Source organism: Jatropha curcas, chromosome 10, assembly GCF_041381405.1.
Source record: "Jatropha curcas cultivar XTBG-Jc1 chromosome 10, XTBG_Jcur_1.0, whole genome shotgun sequence".
In the NCBI taxonomy this organism is placed as follows: domain Eukaryota; kingdom Viridiplantae; phylum Streptophyta; class Magnoliopsida; order Malpighiales; family Euphorbiaceae; genus Jatropha; species Jatropha curcas.
Window position 1 is genome coordinate 3,781,203 of NC_143160.1, and position 19,905 is coordinate 3,801,107.

At 33.5% G+C, this 19,905-nt stretch overlaps 3 protein-coding genes across 3 annotated transcripts; 1 reads left to right on the plus strand and 2 right to left on the minus strand.

The window, feature by feature from the left end:
- The first annotated feature begins 3,766 nt into the window (after positions 1-3,766).
- Positions 3,767-5,956, plus strand: LOC105648741 (ARM repeat superfamily protein). The gene has a single exon (XM_012235228.4). It carries the CDS (start codon positions 3,980-3,982, stop codon positions 5,633-5,635), a length of 1,656 nt encoding a protein of 551 aa, XP_012090618.1. The 5' UTR covers positions 3,767-3,979; the 3' UTR covers positions 5,636-5,956.
- A 1,877-nt stretch (positions 5,957-7,833) lies between these two features.
- LOC105648742 (CASP-like protein 1F1) lies at positions 7,834-8,905 on the minus strand. The gene is made up of 3 exons (XM_012235229.4): positions 8,518-8,905; positions 8,311-8,434; positions 7,834-8,221 (listed from the first exon to the last, which is right to left on the minus strand). Exons 1-3 carry the CDS (start codon positions 8,712-8,714, stop codon positions 8,006-8,008), a joined length of 537 nt encoding a protein of 178 aa, XP_012090619.1. The 5' UTR covers positions 8,715-8,905; the 3' UTR covers positions 7,834-8,005.
- A 3,353-nt stretch (positions 8,906-12,258) lies between these two features.
- LOC105648743 (uncharacterized) lies at positions 12,259-17,309 on the minus strand. Its single transcript, XM_012235230.4, has 6 exons — positions 16,917-17,309; positions 14,915-16,396; positions 14,537-14,797; positions 13,936-14,016; positions 12,590-13,057; positions 12,259-12,480 (listed from the first exon to the last, which is right to left on the minus strand). Exons 2-6 carry the CDS (start codon positions 16,112-16,114, stop codon positions 12,430-12,432), a joined length of 2,061 nt encoding a protein of 686 aa, XP_012090620.1. The 5' UTR covers positions 16,115-16,396; positions 16,917-17,309; the 3' UTR covers positions 12,259-12,429.
- Positions 17,310-19,905: the final 2,596 nt, after the last annotated feature.

Genomic DNA, 19,905 nt, shown 5'->3' on the forward strand with positions numbered 1-19,905 from the left:
CAAAAAAAAAAGTCAAAACGCTTGATATACATGGCATTGCAATTTGCAAATTGAATTGGTTTATTATTCCAAGCTTCTTCAGTTAAAAAGCAGCTATAACTCTCCACCTTGCCTTTTTTTTTTTTTGATTCTCCTATCCGTTAGAATAAAAAGGACACCGCTCAAATCCAGCATGATGCCCTCCACTTTCGCAATTCGTGGCTTCTCAGCATTGTCAAGACTCAGTGGTCATGTTTATCGTGAAGCTAACTTCTCAGTGGATTAACTTGCTAATTTTACAATTAGTTTTCCATTACATACCTACTTATTGAATTATTTCTTATTCTAAAATCTCTATATGGGTCTAGGCCTACAATCGAGCACCCGTAAGACAGTATGAAGGTCCAAAGACTACCCTAAACTCTGGATTGGGCTTGGGTTTGGAGTGGGTTTCTTCTTCGTTCAGTGCCTTAATTCTTTAATTTCTATTATAACATAACATGTAATGTATAGGTATTATAACAGTTCCTTAACAATAATTAATTTTGCTTTTCGGTACGCGTAACAGTGTTTGATTAAGATACGTATATACAAACAATAAGCAGATTCTTTTTCCCCTTTTTGTCTGATATTTGTGGCCAACATCCACCGCAAGCTTACTCGCGCTTTACCATTACAAAGCCATTAAAGCAATACGACAACGACTCTTCTCACTTCGCATACACACTTTCCCTATTGCTAAATGGCACTTTTTCATTGCCTATCTGCCTACGTACCAATATCATTCTCGAAATGAATAAATTAATATATGCTACTATTTTTCTATATAAAGTTCGTTGAATATTATCAAACTACTCATCTCACCCTTTCAAATATTGAATTCAAGTTGAAATTACACCTTTAGTGCTACTACCGTCATCTGATTTTAATTATTATATTTCTCTATATTTAATAACATGTAAATAAAAATATTTATAAAGACAGATTTAAATGTTAAGATATATATAAATTTTAGCAAATAATCTTTATAAATTTAATGATTTTTTTCGTAAAAAAATATTTATAAGCACGAATCACAGACGAGATTAATCCTAAATTGAAAAGAAATATGAAAATATTAATTAATAAAATTAAAAAAAATAAATAAGGACGTATTTTTATTATTTGGATATTCTATATACGGCATGAATGAAATCAATGCAATATTGGGAAAGAGAGAGTCAACCATCGATTGTAAGTCCTATAATTAACAAATTAAGTAGGTTTCAGTCGCTGAATATTCTAACCTAGTAGGTGACTGACCCACACATCAAACGCAAGCTGTACTATGGCTTTGCATGTTGGGCCAATTTGGTTAAATTCGCTAATTTAGTTAATTCAGTAAATTAGAGATTAATTTTTAATTCAACAGATAAAGTTGAATTTGGATTTCTTTAGTTATCGGTTATAGTCACTTAAAACTTAATATAACTATATTAAACGAATTAAAAAACTAAATATTAGGCGCCAATGATGATAAATAACATGGTCAGTGAGACTAATATAAAAATTAATTCGATTAATTTAATTCAATTAAATTCATAATAATTTAAAAAAAATAATTGGATTAGAATTTTGATTTGAATTGAACGGATCAATAATAATAATGTTGATAGTTTGGTGTATAGCAAGAGAATGGTCACGGTGATAATGAATAAGTTTCAATTAAAGAGAAACTCCATCATTTAGGGAAAAAAAAAGAAGATTCTTCTCCTATAAGCTACCCACTACCTAATATTAATTATATTCTATCATTACTATTTTTAGAAATTGTACATGATAAATGTATATATTTGGCTAACAAATAAATAAGATTTTTATAAAATTTTTCATAGAAGTGTAGTGTAATTTTAATCCAATTTTATCTTGAAAGTCAAAAGTTTAAAATCTGAGATTACCATTTTTTGAAAATTTTTATTTTACTCGAATACCGTTCAAATTGACTTGAAAACAAGGGTGTTAAAAAAAAAAAAAATCAACCTTTTAAATGAACTGCTGTTACTGTTGGTAATTAGTATTGGCGCTTTCACTTTCTTGGCGCTAAAAATATCAGCCGTGAATAAATTGCTTTTTGGTTATCGAGGGTAATTACGTCCTAAACAGGAAAAAGAAAATCTCACTAACAGCTCACGCGTGTCCAATTAGGTGATCGGGAAGAAGCTATAGCTAGAGTTACGTGCTTATGACTAATTCTTCGCTCACAGCCTAATGACTCCGTATAATTTGATCCCACAAAATAAGTGGATTAACAATCCAACGATTGGAGTGGAGCTGTGACTTTAATCCAATAAGAAAATACGTATCTATAGCCATCTGCTACGACGAGTCGCAGACTTGGAACTTTCGCTATCCTGCCTGTCACTGGACTAATAAAGGTTCCGTATTATTGAAAAGGAGTGGACCCTACACTGTTATTAACTCTCGACTCTCCGATTATCATTTCTGATCGCTGACAACTTTCGGTCCAATTCCCGATTCTTTAACTACGGTATCTATTTTCAAGTGCGTAGATTGTGCGTGTAAAACACGACTGTACGAGCCAACTACGCCTCGTCTTCACAGTAGTACATAGTATTCAGTGACAAACTAATAAGAGAATGAAAAAAACAAACTTCAAGTAAATGAAATTTGACCAGTCAAATATACATAAAAACTTAATTTGGCTTAGTGTAGCAATTAAGTTATTTTCATGACCATACCAGTTGTTATTTTTAAGTTTCATTATTTAAATTTAAAAAATGTCAACTCAGTATAAAAAATTGTTTTTAAATTTATTTGTTTAGTGTATATTATATTTTATTTGAATAATTTTTTGACTCCGTTTTGGTAAATTATTCACTCAAATTTTGATGAATTATATGAATATTTTGACAGAAATAATTAAAAATTTTAAAGTTTAAATTATATAAAATAAATAAGAAATAATATTGCCAATTTTATCAAAATTTTCTAGATCTAACATAATTAAATAAACTTATATTTAATTTGAATCATTGTGATTTACATGAATGCTTTGCTAATTATTTATCGTACAAAAAGATATGACACTAAAGAATACATATCACATCAGAAGTGTTCATTAGCTATTATAAACCAATCAAATTAATGAAAAATATTAATTTTAAAAATTAGTGATTTAGTTTGATTTGAAAAGTATATAAAATAATCAAAATGTCAATTTGATTAATAGTTTTGAAATTAAACCATTTAAAGTCAACCAAACCATAATATATATAATATAATTCTTTATGTGCATTTGGATTAATTAATTTTTTTTTTTGAAGAAATCATGTATTATGTGAAATAACTTAAATTCTAATGCTAAAATTATATCGTGTGTATTAATAAGTTGACAAATGTTTTTTTTATTCAAAATAATTTATTAATGTGAAATTAAGTTTTAATATTTTATTTTTATGACAATGAGTATTTTTAGATCGTTTAATATAAATTGGATTCATACTTTATTTATTTTGATTATCTTTCATAATTTGATTGGGTTTAAAGCTATTATTTCAATTATTATTATTATTATTATTTTTTGAGTGAAGGGTTTAAAGCTATTATTAGATTGGTTTGTATAAACAAATCAAACCGAAGCCATATAACTGGCGGGAAGAGATGTTTTTAACCAATCCACCACTGCAGAAAAAAAACGAACGTAACGACGGTACAGTAGCGGTTGAGAAGCACGCTCGAATGCTGCGTCTGATATTGAACCTCATCGTTTCCAACAGTTACATAATTATTTCTTCTTCCACTAGTACACACACTTACTTTGGTCTTTGGCTCTTTGCTCCGTCGTTACCCAGCACTGCCCATTCATCGCCACCTCCTCCTCCCTCCCTCTCTCTCTCTCTGTCTCTCTCTCTCTCTCTCTCTAAACCCTAGTTTCTTTTCCTCTTTTCCTTTTCTTTTTGTTTCTCTGCTAATAATCTCCCCCAAAAGCTGGTAAAGCGCCATGAAAGTACCAGAAAACGATCCTATCAATGCCAACGACCAGCTTCTACAATCTCTTCTGGACGAAATCCCTCATGTTCAGACCTTTAAAGGTAAATGGGCTCTTATTAGAGCTAAGCTTGCCGATCTCCAAACGCAACTCACCGATTTCGCTGACTTTCCGGCTTCCACCTCCAATCCTTTATGCCTTGACCTCCTTCATTCCATTTCCAATTCTTTAAATGACGCCGTATTATTGGCTAGAAAATGTCGTACGCCTAATTTCACCGAAGGTAAGCTCCGCACTCAGAGCGATGTCGATTCGATTTTAGCTAAGTTGGATCGGCATGTGAAGGACAGTGAGATTTTGATCAAAAGTGGGGTTCTTCAAGACGGTGCCACTTCAGTTGGTTCATCTTCGAAGAGGGAGGCAGTGCGGGTCGAGTCGAGGAATTTGATCACTCGATTGCAGATTGGTAGCAGTGAGTCAAAAAATTCGGCCATGGACTCGCTGCTCGGATTGCTCCAAGAAGATGATAAGAATGTAATGATAGCCGTAGCACAGGGTGTTGTCCCTGTGCTCGTTCGCTTGCTCGATTCGAGCTCTCTGGAGATGAAGGAGAAGACCGTAGCGGCAATTTCTAGGGTTTCAATGGTGGATAGTAGTAAGCATGTGTTAATTGCTGAGGGTTTATTGCTTTTGAATCATTTGCTTCGGGTTCTGGAATCAGGAAGTGGGTTCGCGAAGGAAAAAGCTTGCGTTGCCCTTCAAGCTTTGAGCTTTTCGAAGGAAAACGCAAGGGCAATTGGGTCTAGAGGTGGAATTTCTTCGCTCTTAGAAATTTGCCAGGGAGGCACGCCTGGTTCACAGGCTTTTGCGGCCGGAGTTTTGAGAAATCTTGCGGTGTTTGAAGAAATTAGAGAGAATTTTATAGAGGAGAACGCTGTTTTTGTTCTTATTGGGCTTGCTGCTTCTGGGACTGCTTTAGCCCAAGAGAACGCAATTGGGTGTTTATGTAACTTGGCCAAAGATGATGAAAATTTGAAGCTTTTAATTGTAAAAGAAGGAGGCGTTGAGTGTTTGAGAAATTTCTGGGATTCAGGTCCTCCTGTAAGAAGTCTTGAAGTTGCTGTCGATTTATTAAGGAATTTGGCTTCTAACCAAGCAATTGCAGAAGTGCTAGTTTCTGATGGGTTTGTTTCCAGACTCATGGTATTTTTGAATTGTGGGGTTTTGGGTGTGAGAATTGCAACTGCAGAAGCTATTTACGAGCTTGGTTTCAACACAAAAACCCGAAAGGAAATGGGCGAATGTGAAGTAATTGTTCCACTGATTAATATGTTAGATGGTAAAGCTGTAGTTGAGAAAGAAGCAGCAGCAAAGGCGTTGTCACATCTTTTATTATATGCAGGTAACAGAAAAACGTTTAGAAAAGATGAAAGAGGGATAGTCTACACGGTTCAGCTATTAGATCCTTCGATTCAGAATTTAGATAAGAAATACCCTGTTTCGATACTGGCCTCGCTTGTGCAGTCTAAAAAGTGTAGAAAACAAATGATTGGTGCTGGCGCTTGTGTACATTTGAAGACACTCGCTGAAATGGAAATAGAAGGGGCAAAGAAGCTCTTGGATGGTCTTGGCCGCGGTAAGATTTGGGGAGTCTTTGCCAGGCCTTAGCAATCAGATAATTCTTGAATTGGTGTATCAAAAGAACATGGATTTGCAAAGATGAATCTCTCATCTGTATGTACAATATATTTATATATTTTTTTTAACTTGATTTTTCTGATCTTTTTTGTTCACACAGTTATTGTTAAGTTGCAGTAGGAATTAAAACGTTGCTAGCTTAGTTGTCATTGGAGAAACTCTTGTAGAGCCGTAATCTTTGTTTGTTGACCTAACTAGATTGGAGTCCATGTTCCTTATCCTAAACTCAATAATTGGTTGTACTGTATTTGTATTGTGTTTAAGATAATACTTACTGTTTTTATGTACCAATTGTTGGTTCTTTTATGGTATCAGAACCTTAGTTATAATCAACAAATACTTTTATGAGACTCTGTGGTAACAAATGAATTGTTGGTTTGCGACTCTCGTACACAGTTCGTGACTTTTTAGTTTAAGAAGGATTTCAGAGGCAGACTATCAAGTAATTTGGCGGTTCTTACAGAGGTCGATTTATATGGTTACTGAGCTACAATTCACAAACTAAAGTCCAAAATAAAATGCATAGAAAGAAATCTTCGTTGTATTACTTGAACTAGCATGCCACAGAAATCTGCCTCAGTGGCATAGTTTATTAGATTGCAGCAATTCTCTGGCTTCTTTATTAAGAATTATCAGAAAATTTCAGAGTTGGTTGATTTTGTTGTCTTTGCTCAGTCGCTCCAGGTTTCGACTCTCTGGAATCATGTTGATGTTTACTTGAATGGGTAAGAACTTGCTGCTGTTTTGCAAATGGCTATGACTAGTGTTAATCAATAATGATTCTGATGTTTACAACTACGGACTATTTTAAGGAATTTGGACAAGTTTAATCCATATAATAGAAGAAAGTATATAGAGCATGTGCAGTTGTTCTTGTGCATGTGCAATTGTTCTATGCCACATTCAGCTCTTGGTGTCGGCGGTTGCCAAAGCAGGGAAGGGTTAAGGACCTACCTACATTTGTTTGCTCTTTCCTGCGATCTCTTCTTGCATTATTAATAGCTAATATTTATTCGTAGAACCTGGCCTGTATTGTATGAAATCACCAGAGGGCAAGAACCATTTGGTGGTCCAATCAGTAAGCATCAATGTTTCATTTTCTTGTGCTTTCATTTTCTCATTTTTATTTTGGTCAGTCTGAATGGTGGATGCAATTACTCAAGAGGGTTTGGTAAAAAACGAGTTCTTGCTGAAATGATGGGAAGGAAAAGTTGCCCTTCGCGTCCTTTTCAAAGTAGAAAGTACTGCGCCGGTTCACACAACTATGCGGCCCATTGCTCTTTCTCGGTCCTTCTAAAACTCTCTTCTTAGTCTTCCCTGAGGCCCATTTCATGGTTAAGTTGGTGAACAAATGGTCGAAATGGAAGGCATCATGGGCCAGAAAATGACGGAACTGCCCATTCGGCTATTATTAATGACATTGGTCAATTAGTGCTTGGACGAGTATCTCAAGAACGATTTAATATGCTCTTGAAATAAGAGAATTGCAAAGTCGCAAGAGGCCCATTTCTGGGCATGACCTGTTTCTGTTAAAACCTGCGTTGCCCTTTATTTGAAATTAAACGATTGGATTGGTTATAGATGACTTGAACAAAGATTTTATACTTAATTTATCTATTTCAAACAAACAGAAAATTTCAAATGCAAGTATATCCAAATGCGACCTTAAAGAATTTGAAATTGGGAAGGAAACAAAAATAAAAGAAAACCAAAAACCACAACTAACTAACAGGACATTCACAGTCCATTTTTAAAAGCCGTAAAGAGATGTATCAGTAAATTTTCAGTGTAATATAAGGAAATGCATTCCCAGTGCAAATCTCATGTTGTTTTAAGCTTAACAAACGTAACATTAATTTTGTGCTGTCTTAGGCTTCCCGAGTCGTTCTGCACCTTCTCATTCTCTTAATTATTCATTACCCAGAAAAGATTTTCTCTCAGTTTCCTTGAAAAAACTGAATGTGTATTATTGTTGGAAACCCCACCTGACTTCCTTTCTCTTTTTTGTTTTTGTACAAACTGACACTTGTTCAAGAAATGAATCTAACTTCATAAACATTCACATATCTCATTACGTGTCAGTAAGTGAGTACCTACCTAACACATTTAATTCTCTCTGCTCCTATTCAACCAAGGAAATAGAAATGAATGCATGAAAAAAAACAAGATTTAAACAGAAAAAACATTAATGAGGTTCCCTTTCATATAGAATAACAGTCATTTAAAGTTCTTACAAGAGATACCCATTTCACCATCTTTATCTACCTTCCTTTTTTTCTTTTCTATTTTTCTGTTCTGCTTTTATTTCTAGACAAAAGGCTAAACATTAGAGTTCTACATTTAAACTTTCCTAGATTTGCTTGCAGAAGTGAGAGTAAGAATCAGCAAGAGAATCACAGCTAAGAAGGAACAAATGAATGCCATTTGTGTTCTGTTACAGAATTTGGTCACTTGATCGCAAATTGGCATCCAACCAGAGTGATCATTCCCATACTTTCCCAAGTAACCTATTGCCATTGCAGCAGAGCATCCACCAAGAACCAAACACAGCATGAACTGTCACAATAAAAATTTTAAAAAAGGCAATTAATTTTAAATAATTAATTAAATGGTAAATATACAAAACCCATGTTATTTGAATTTACCAAATCATGAAGGAACAAGAAGAAAAAATGGGCAGGACTGCAGCCATGACGACTGAAAATGCAGAGCAGCAGAAAAGACACAACAGAGCAGCCACACGCAATAATATTTGCCAGAGCAAAGAACCTGTAAAAAAAAAGGACTAATTAAGTGGAAAAAAAATGAAAATAAAATAATGGGTTTGGTTCAAAATATGATCTTGATCTTACTTGAAAGAAGGGATATAGCTATATTTGGCATCGAAATAAAAGCTATCAATTGTAACTGATTGCTTGTTAGTAGCCATCAAGTAAGCTGCAGCAAATGTGGTTCCAACCACCAAAAGTCTAAAAAGAAACTGGATTGCAACAAACACTTTATTGTGTTTCACAGGAGAGTTAGGAAATTTGTCTTCAATGTCCGCCATTTTTAAGGAGAGTGCAGTAGAAAACAGAGTACTGAAACAGGGGGTAGAGAGAGATAGAAGCTTTTTCTCTTTCTTTTAAAAAGAAAAAGAAAGGAAAACTGGAAACGGATAGAGAAAAAGGGTGTGAAGTAATGATATATATTTATAGAAGAGAGACAAGTAAGAAACGTTTTAAGGGGTCATTCTGATGTGATTGAACTGTTCAAGCGCCAGAACCCATGGACAATGGATTCGCAGACCTTTTTTTTTTTTTTTTCTTTTAATTTTTGTTTTATAGATTCTTGTTTAATAGGGAAAAAAAAAATCTTCAACAGCTAGGATTTTATTTTTATTTTTTCTTTTTTTACTTGGCGATAATGCAAATCTATTTTATGCTTTGACTTGTTAGGATAAACATTGAAAATAGCATTAATAATCGGTAAGTTTAGACTAGGTTACAAAGTATATATCAATTAATATTTTTACCCTTCCTAAATAGATAAAATCTTAGATTTAAAAAATGAGAATTGATTTCATTGTTCTAATATGACATCACAAATTTAAATTTTTATAGAATTTTTCTTATATTAACACACATTGTTTGTTATTACACTCGTTGATAAAACGTAATTAAACTTTATATTGAGTACATATTATATACTATAAGTTATTTTCACCTACTAATGCGAATGAGATTAATTTTTTCGAGTTAACGGGACCGTAATAATTAGAGTAATTCTTTTACTTCCCTTAATATTTGAATTCTTGCTACCTCCATAACTAAAGCTTTTTTTTATAGTCCCAATTTCCCATTAAGAATGAAACACTGTCATTAATGGTATTTGAACTTCCTTGGCAGAAGTACTGATAGTGGCAGGACAGAGTAAAGAGTAAATAAAAAATTTTCCCTAGTGGTGAGATCCAAGAATATAATTCATAAAATGTCTTGATTAATTATTTTTCTTTGAAGCTTTAATTACAAATTCAAGGGTTGAAATTAGAACTTGATACATGAAACTTTGCTTTGTGCTTATCTCAATCCATTTTTAAAATTTGACGAAGGATAAACTCATCTTTATAAAATATTTATAGTTAATAAATAAAACCTTAAAAAATATCATGAGAGATTGACAAAAATGAGTAGCCCGATTAAATCATAAGTTTCTAATATATACCATCAGTAGCTGCATTTAATACATAAAATTTTATCCACACCAGACTTGAAAAACAGATGCCAGAATTGAAAAAATGCACACCATGTGCTCGAAGACTTTAAAAACCATACAAAAAGCAAATTGTAAAAGAAAATAACTTCATGCCAAATATGGGCAGTCCAATTATTTGATCTTTTTCCTTGAGATTTACAGAGATCTTGAAAATTTTGACCTAATTTTGCAAAAGTTGCAATGAAGATGTAAGGTTCTAGAGAAAGGTGCTTGTTTGTGTTTCTCTAATCATGCAAACGACATGAAGAGAAGTGAAAGGAGGTTGACACGGCTTGTATTACAATTTACAGGGGCAGGGAAAGGCATATATAATCTTTCTATCCATTTCACTCATCTATATCTAATCTTTCTAGCTCACAGTGATCATAAACTTAGACCCATCTCTCACGTGGCTTCCAACTTCCTCTTATGTAACTACACCCTTTTTAGTTAACCCACGTACTACGTTTCTTTTCTTTCTCAATTTTCAATTGCCAAGCAATCATATCCTCTCTTCTCCCATTCCTTTTCCTTTCTTTGGTTAGGGTTTAACCATCGGAGAAGAGCAAGAAGAGGTTTTCCTTAGCACTTGTTTTCACAACTAGGTTAAGATTTAGTTATCAAAGATTTTTAATAATTAATCACGTAATTATACCGTTAAGTTGGACAAGAAGAAACGAAGTTGCCACAAGTATCACAATATCATAAAAAGAAAGAAAAAGAGGCGGTCATTTTAGCCTGTATAAACTATCTATAAGTCTATATTTGTTGGCTATGGAAGCATTTGCTGTTTCTTCTTTTTCCCACCAGAATTGTAAAGCTAATTAAGCAAATTGTGCAAAATAGTGTATATAGACAAAACTGTATTTAAGAGTAATCTGTAATTTGCACTAACACCCATGGTTTGTTTTGGTTGTTACTTTCTAAATTCTGATAACCTATATATGAGAACTATTGGTATTAGGGTTTTTTTATGGGAAAGAAGTTGATGTGAAACTAGCTATGACATAAAGAAGATAGTAACATATAGTCTTAATTACCATCTTATAAAGGTTTCCTTCTAAAGGTTTTTGGATGTTGAAGATAGATTCTTTTTCCTCATATGTGTACATATATATATATAAATATATCTGAAATCACTAATTGTTAGATGTGGACGGTGAGAAAACTCCAAGGCTTCCATGAACAAATACTGCTTTGGAGAAATGGGTGTAAACAATGACCAATAACCAACTGTAAAAACGAGCGTATACGTATATGGTAGACCCTAATGGGTTATCTAACCATCATAAATTTTGATGGTAATGACAACTGTTGCTCAAATTAGGAGTAGAAGAAGATGAGAAGAGCATCATGAATTAGACCTCTATTTTCATTATTCTAAGAGCATTAAAAAGAATGAAATCCTATATATATATATATATTCAAAAATGAGCTATTAGGATGATATCATAATACAGCCTATGCTGAAGACCATACATATTGAGGATTGATTATATGATATATGAAATCTCAAATTTAATAATAAAATATATATTTAAAGAACCAATCTTCACGAAAAGTATGAGAAATAAAATAACTCTGACCATAATGAAAGTAATTATAAATTAAGAGAACTGAAGAACAAATTCCGACAAGAAGATTGTCACTATAAACAAAAACATAGTAAAATCATCTCATTTTTATCTTTAACGTAACGGGTCTATGAAACAAATTAGAAATATGTGTTATTGTGTACACCTTACTTAATTTGTATATTCAATAATTTGATGAGAATAATTTAAAAAGTACCCAGTGCCATATTTATTACGGAACTTGTGTGGGCACGGAGGTTATTTCTTATATTGGATTGCGGTTAAAGTGGATATCAATGAATTCATATCTAAGAGTAGAAATTGTTTAGCTGCCACAAATTTTCAAGGTAACAGTATTAGTGGAGGAGAGAGAGAGAATATTAGTACTAATCATGTCCCTTTCCTCTCTATCTTTAATGTACTCTTTCACTTGTAACATAGGATTGAGTGCTTTTATTAAGAAAATGACTAATCGTTTTAATTTAAGATCTCGTCGTTTCTTATCATCATTTATTAGCCATAGCAAATTACGGTCCTCTGATTGCGTTTTTTTCTTTTTTAAGTAATTTACAGAACAGGAATTTATTATCAGTCGTATGGTCATTGTTTACACTTTCCAGAGACCAATTGTAAGGAATCGCATCGAGTCATTAACTTAGCCGAATTCTCTTGCTCAATACAGTTGTGTTTTGTTTTGTGATGACGTGTCGTTTATGACTACGATAGATCAATCTGTCGTTGGATGACACAGAAACGATGTTGGTACAAAACGACTGGAACTCTCGATGATAATCAAATTAAATTATATAATTTAATTTTTTTTTTTTTTAAAAAAATGAAAAATATGTACAAATAGAACGGGAAATTCCAACCCATCAGAGGACGAAAGGAAATTGAATGTACACATCTGTACAAAAGTTGTATAACCAGCTTTCAAGAGGATAGCTTACCGGGCATTTAAATGTCGAAGTACTTGGGATCTGAGGGATAATCATATTCTACATGTAGCTGCAGTGTCAAAAAAATAAAAAATAAAAAATAAATCTGATGTCCATGGCAGAATATGCAGATTGAAGGATGTATTTACAGAATAATTTTTAATGGACACAAGATTCACCTTGCCCTCATCAGCATCTGAGTGGCGCTGTGGGAACACCACCTTCATATTGCTATACAAGTAGAACCGACGATCCCCTTCCATGTACATCTTGTTTCCTGCTGGTGCCGATGAAGGATCAGATTTGCACCTCTGGACTGACCTTGGAGATTTCTTGGGGAAAGGACATAAAAAACGGAGATGAAGAGCATAACGTAAAACTCCAGCTCCAGCATTGTTTTCATTGGCCTTTGAAGGGCTATGTGTAGATTTGCTTACATATACACTGGGTGAATTTGGAGGGCTGTTGCCCTCCATGCCAGTATTTACATTTGGAGATCTTACTGTATGTTCAGCATCAAGTCCATTTAAATTGGAAGTCCCCCTCTCGTCTGGGATTGAACATTGCTTGACAACATTTTTTATGTCAGAGTCACCATTTCTCCCATTCCCAGCTGAGGATAAGGTGATCTTTTGGCGAAGAAACGTCTATTTAGGATGTAGGAAAGGCAAAAAAGGGCCACATATTAGGAACCACAGCACATTTTAGTTAAATAAATAAAATGAGAGAGAGAAAATAATAAGCAAAACAAATGTATGTAAACAGATGTTCGGACTAAAGTAGCGATTTTTCACATCATAAATCCATTAAAAGTCACAGGATAGACTTCAAATTGAACCATGCTTCAAACATTTGAAGGTCGTATAAGATGATTTCATTTCCTAATATGACGATAATTTTCATTATCCAGAATCCTATTCAATTTATACTATTGGTTCATTTCACCATATGGAGAACACCTTAAGAAATTTTTTCATGAATGACAAAGTAATTTTTTGAATATTCAATAATTTGTTATGAACTAAACCCATGCCAAACAAATTGGACAACCCAAAATGTATCTTCAGTCCAGTCCAGGACAAAAGTGAAAAACAATTGAATAAGAGACTCATTTAGTCATGTCACTTGCTTCCGCAAAAAGCACAGGATTTCTTTCACTCTCCTTCCTTGTCATAAAACTGCAATGTCAAATATGTACAAAATGCTTATCTGTCACCATACTAATTGTTTTCTCAACATAAAAGAAAATCATCATCAACACTTCATCTTTATGTCCCATGGAGATTAAATGTTATTAAGTTCTCAAATGCTAAATATTCTTTTGTTGTTAATGACACAAGCAGAAACAAAGAAAAGATGTAAGAATATGATCGCTTAAATATTAAACAATATATGCCATTACCTCCTATACCTGCAGAACATATTCCAATACAATCAAGCTCAAAGCAAATTATCCAAAGTCTTTCAATTAAACTGGCTACCACTTGCATAACACCATGTAACTTTGTCATTAGTTCGAACTTACCTTGGTACCAGCTGGCATGTCGCTTAAATCATACTTGCAAAAGAAAGTGTGAATAGGTGTCTTTTCTGGATTACTGAGAACCTGCAGAAACCAATCCAGTCTTATCATTTGTGTTCCTTTAGCTATGCACATGAAAATATATAGAACAGCTGCTGTTCAATTATGTACCAAAGCTCATCACCAGATATACAAACGCACACATTTGCCCCGAATCTCTTGCTGACAATGAAATGGAGGAGTAAAATTTTAACAGTGTTGTATTACTTTAAGCTCCACTAAAACCGAAACCCCAGGATTAGCTATTTACTTTTATTTATTTTTTCTAACATACGCATCGCTATCCTACTTAGGAGATGCATCAGTTAATGAATAATTAGCTTCAACATCTTCGAATAGAGACAATGAAGTGGAAAAGGCCAATTCTTTGATTCTACACAAGTTCCCCTAGATAAGATGCTGTGCACTACCATTTTCAACTTGGCCTGGGGTGGTTTTCCTTTTCCCTTCCTTTTTATTTTTCATTTTCTTTGCGGGGGGGGTTATGGAGACAGTGCAGGACAACTAACAGCATATTGAATTGAAGTAAAAGGGATTAAATTACCAATTGAATTCGCCCTTTCATAGGAATACGTAGCCTGCTTTTTTCTGGTTGTGAATCATCAATGCTTAGGCTCCTCCTCATCTTTGTGCCACTAGGCCCACTACATTTGTTTGGTGGAAAATGCCCTGCTAGATCTATCGATGAGTAATATAGTAAGTAGTTATCTCCATCTACACTGGTCACTGCAAAAGGAAGTTTCTGTGATTGTGGTGTGAAATTCCCTCCGGTGACATTAAGAACAGCAAGGAACCCTTCAATTTTCTGAGAATAAGAATGATAAAACAGGAGTTAGAAAAGAAGCATGAACAACCAAAACCACAGTTCGATATGCCTTTAACCAAACACATGAACTTCATCCATCATAAGTCATAAGCTCACCTGGCTAACTTTACCAGATAGTAATCGACCAGATAATAGGGACTCCTCAAATGAGCCAACCAAGGACCTTCTAACAGGCAATCCGCTAAGCGTTCTACATAATTTGACACATGGAGAAGTACCAATTGAATCCTTGCCCAATGGCTGCACCACATCCCCAGTGAGCTCTGGCATAAACACATCAAACTTTTTATGCAGATTATCAACATCCAGCAATGATTCATGCAGTACCCTAGAGTCCATGTGCTTCTGGGAAGATAAAATGCCAGGGAAAGTTCCATCAAGCGACTGTTCTATGTCCTTGAAAGTCAAGTATTCATCATCTAACTTTTCTGTGACATTGCTGCATAATCCTGCAGATCTTATTTGTTCAGTAAGTTTTGGACCAAGAGGGGACAATGACAAGGGAGGTGACGCCGCCTTTTTTGCAAGTATTGCAATAGCCCCAGTTTGGGACCTTACCTTTGTTTTTCCCTCAAAACAATTGAGCCCAGGTGGTGAGACAGATTGGTCGTGAGGCTTCATCTCTTTGTCCTCAAGAATAGGACCATCGGAGAAGAAAATGGAGCTTTTTCTGTAAGTATCATCCTGTAAATTCTTCCACTCTGGAAGACAAGGTGCACACCAGTTTGGAGAATCAAAAAAATTGGAACTGCCAATATGAGCTTTTTTATGTTCTTGTGTCGCACAAACCTTATAATTGTCTTTGCCACTCCAAAAGTTACTCTTGTAAATGCTGTCACCAATGTCTAAAGAATCGCCATTAAATTGATCAGGAAGAAGCATTCCACTCAAAGGAGATAGTAAACGCTTTCTGACGAGCGACCCCATGGACTCATTTACATCACCACTGCTACTAACAACAGTAGACACAGAGTGGTTTTCATTAAACAAATTAACAGGAGAATTCAAACCCCTTGATTCAAAACCTACAATCCTAGAAATAGGTGTCTGAATGCTCTGTCCACTTTTATGAGTCAACCAAACATTCTTATGATCCACAACTGTTTTCTTCTGGATGTCTCCAAAAGAAAAGCATGGAAAATCCATCTGCATTCTATTGCTAAGATTTCCTCCCTGCATCCCAGTCAAATCGCAATTGCTTACACCAACATGCCGAGCTGGGGTTGGCACCAATGTGCTCAAAGATACAGCCACTTCCTCAGCAATGCTGCTAGAGGAAACTTGAGGCAAACCCATCCACAGAGTTGGTTTCGATATCCCACAACGAGTTAAGAGAATCCTTATCTATTCTTATCCTCTGTGATATCTAACTTCTCCTAAATCCATTAATCTGAAACTCTAGAATCAATTACCATGTTTACAATTTAACCAAATGGATTCAAGTCCTCCAAACCTATCAATGCCGTAAAGACCATTAAACTTGTAATCTTTAATGGCAGAGGATACTAAAATCCACCAATTAAATGCAACTATATTTTAAGTATAATTCTTCCATCAGATTGTGCAGATAATCAGAACCTGGAACAGGTAAACCTACATCAGCTCGATAAGATTATAATGATACAGATCATTAGGAAAGCATCAAATGCACATCAACAGATGCCTCAAAACTGCAGAAATTAGCTTCATAGACGAAAATTATCAACCATGTAGAATTCAAAGTCAAAAAAATAATGCGAGGTGTTATTGCCAGAAGTATGGACAGAAACGAGAACCCAACACACTCTTCCCATACAACCGGTAAGCTAAAGAACCAAATAAAATTAACTTGAGGTTTCAGGTAAACACATGTATTTTCTTCTAAACATCATATTACTTAACCAAGCGTAATAAAACTGAAAGTTTTCAGCTGAAAATTTATACTTAAAAAAAAAAAAAAAAAAAAAAAAAAGACATAAGCCTTGATTTTCTGGGCAACCGAACATAACAAATAGCTATGAATGGACAGCACGGAAGCAAAATCTTAAAAATTCTCATTGGAAAAACAGACAATCAGAAAGAAGCAACTGAAAACAAAAAAACCAATCAGGAAACGCACCGGTGAAGCCTGCGATCATATAAAACCAAAGAAATAAACCCAAGCTCACACCGGCCTGCCTAAAATTGATCAACCGATCAAACCAGATAAAACAAACTACTGCCTCAAGTGTCAATTAAACGAATTTAAAAAAAAAAAAAATCAAAATCTGTATTGTCCTCCTCAAATCTTCTTCTTCTTTCTTCTCCTCGGAGTCTCTTCTGTTCTCTTTGCGGTTCCTGGCGTTTCCATCTATCTCTATCTCTACCTCCAGCCAAGTCCTTGAATTATTACGGAAAATTGAAACCTGAGTGTCACCGCTTAAAACAGAATGTCTAGGCTGGCGGGCTGCCTGTTTTCACTTTTTTCCTTTTTCCTTGTTTTATATATAGAAAACCACTTGCATATAAAAACTACAGGTTTCGGTTCTGTTTCGAAGCTGAATTAAAGGTTTGCGGCTCTCTTTCACTTGTCTTTGTCTGCTTCATTATTTAACCAAACAATGGCCGTTAGTTGGCACCGCTACCGGTCCATTTTGAATCAAAACCGAACTAGAATCGAATCGTACTGTAAATAAATTAGAATCAAATTGAAATCATCGGTTCAAAATTTTAAACTGGAACCGGTGGTTCAAGGGCCGGTTAAAATTTATATAAATGTTAAAATTTGAATTTGAATCGATCCTGGACCGGCGATTCCATCTGATTCGAACCGAAAATTTTCTATTTTTATTTTCAAAATAATAATTACTTAGCCTATTTTATACATATCTAAAAGTCTCAATAATATTTTACTACGTGATATACTTTACTTAAGTTTTTTTTTTTAATACACCTTACTTTAAAAGTTAAAAATCTAAAAAGTAAAATGGTAAAAAAAAGAGAAATATTTAGTCTAAACTTATATTGTTTTTAACTTTTTTTTTTTTTTTTACTCTTTTAAATTGTTTACTAAGTTTAAAATTATATTCTTTTGAAGCATTTTTCAAAATTTTCTTATAATTTATTTAATTAATAACATTTAAATAAAATAAAGTGATAACTTATTTGATTATTTTGTAAAATTAATTAATTTTATTATTTATGAATATGAGCATTCTAAAATTTATTTAAAATAAAATTTATCAATATTTTTAAAACTCACATTAATATTTTCAAAAGAAAAATGTAATATTAGAACCGATTTTTTTTTCAAAAAAAAACATATATCTCCGAAAATCGTAATCAAAATCATCGGTTCATCAAAACTGAAACCAGCGATTCAAATTCAATATTTTAAAAATTTTAAACCGTAAATTCCGTGAACCGGAACCTACAGTTCAATAAACCGGCTATGCCTAGCCATTGGCCCCCTCTCCCTCTTCTTTCCCTTGCTATGGATATGGACGGGACCTTCCTTTTTTATATTTTTACTTGCAATCGAATCGACAATCCCTGAAATTAATAATAAATAAAGTTTTTTTTTTTAAAAAAGGTTTTCGGAAATTGAAAGAGATTACGTGGAAATAAATATTTCTTTTGTTGATCGGATTTATCCAGTTATTAATATTCAGGAGAAGTTTGATTCGGTTGTTTGTATGAGACTGATAATTTATGATATTCCTAATAATCTATAATATATTATTTTGTCTTTACCTTGGATTATTAAATTTACTACAAAAGCTTAATTAGATTATATATATATATATATATATATATATATATATATATATATATATATAACAGATTTTACTGAATAAAACAAAATTCCATTTTCAAAAAAAAAAAAAATCTAATAATCATATTTATGAAACACGAATTGAATGAGCAATGCATGTACATAGATGGTAAGTTCTTTCAAAAAAAAAAAAAAATGTACATAGATGGTAAGCATAGATCCATTTCTATTCAGAGCATATCATCAAATTGTAATTGAAAAATCAAAATTAAAATTAAGTTACTAATACATGAAAAATTCAAAGTTTTCCTGTTCATTTCCCAACAAGGTGATAAAACAAAAATTTTTACTAATAAATCAGATCAGAAAAAAGGAATAGTAAATATACAACATGACAATATGTCGTTGTCATCTCCAAGGAGACTCTAAACAACCAGAATTGCTCTTATCGTCTCTGAACAGACGTGTCGTTTCCCTTGGCAATGCCGCTGTACACTTGGGCAGCTGGCCACCGCGTACAATGGATCATGCCATCCAATCCAAGCTTTGGTCAGCCACATGCGAGTTGCGATTACAGACCCCACCCTAACTCCCATTTTCGGTGCTTTCTTCATGGATTTCTCATTTCCTTTTATTATGACTTGCTATGATTTAAGATAAGGCATACTGGATAGTATTCTTCGAGCTTCCGTGTCTAATCTTTCAATTTAATTTCTCCAATTTCCTTCCGTGCCCTTCGAATATAATTGTAGTTGCCATAATCTGTTTTTTCACGCTACTAAACTCATTGAATAATTGATCTGATACGGCCGCCTCTTTGTTTGATTTTAAAAATATAGCTTTGTTTAATTAATCATAGTATAATTAAAATAATTAGTTATGAGTAATGCATGTATGTTTATAGTTTACATCAATTCAATGATATCTCAAGAGACAAAATGTTTCCTAAAAAATGAAAAATAGATGATAGATTTCACAATTTTAATATTATTTTTAGAATTGTGGGATTAGAAATACAATTCTATAATTAAAACATAATAAACTAAAAAATAATTTTGAGAATATTCATCCGGGTAGCCTAAGCCCATTGAGGTCCATCAAATTGGAGGCCCATTGTGAAGCGCACAGAAGCTAATATATATATATATATATTTTTTTTTTTTCTTTTTATTTTTATTTTATTTATTTATTTTTTTTTTATTTTTTTTTTTTTTTGAGATAAGGTAAAATAGTTGTTGAGTAAGGAGTAATGATAATATGTTGAGAGCCCAACTATCCTTGATGTGGAATAAATAAAAGCCTTTTATGTATTTCTTGTTGACACTTGAGCATGTTGGAAGGCAAAATTCAAATA

Bases quoted from the DNA above. Each gene is read 5' to 3' on its own strand.
- LOC105648741 (XM_012235228.4), top strand. From the start codon at position 3,980: ATGAAAGTACCAGAAAACGATCCTATCAATGCCAACGACCAGCTTCTA.
- LOC105648742 (XM_012235229.4), bottom strand. From the start codon at position 8,714: ATGGCGGACATTGAAGACAAATTTCCTAACTCTCCTGTGAAACACAAT. The intron at 8,435-8,517 runs GTAAGATCAAGA...TTTTTTTTACAG, and splicing joins AGCTATATCCCTTCTTTCAA to GTTCTTTGCTCTGGCAAATA. The intron at 8,222-8,310 runs GTAAATTCAAAT...TTATTGTGACAG, and splicing joins TCTTGTTCCTTCATGATTTG to TTCATGCTGTGTTTGGTTCT.
- LOC105648743 (XM_012235230.4), bottom strand. From the start codon at position 16,114: ATGGGTTTGCCTCAAGTTTCCTCTAGCAGCATTGCTGAGGAAGTGGCT. The intron at 14,798-14,914 runs GTGAGCTTATGA...TCTTATTCTCAG, and splicing joins TATCTGGTAAAGTTAGCCAG to AAAATTGAAGGGTTCCTTGC. The intron at 14,017-14,536 runs GTAATTTAATCC...TGGTTTCTGCAG, and splicing joins TGAAAGGGCGAATTCAATTG to GTTCTCAGTAATCCAGAAAA.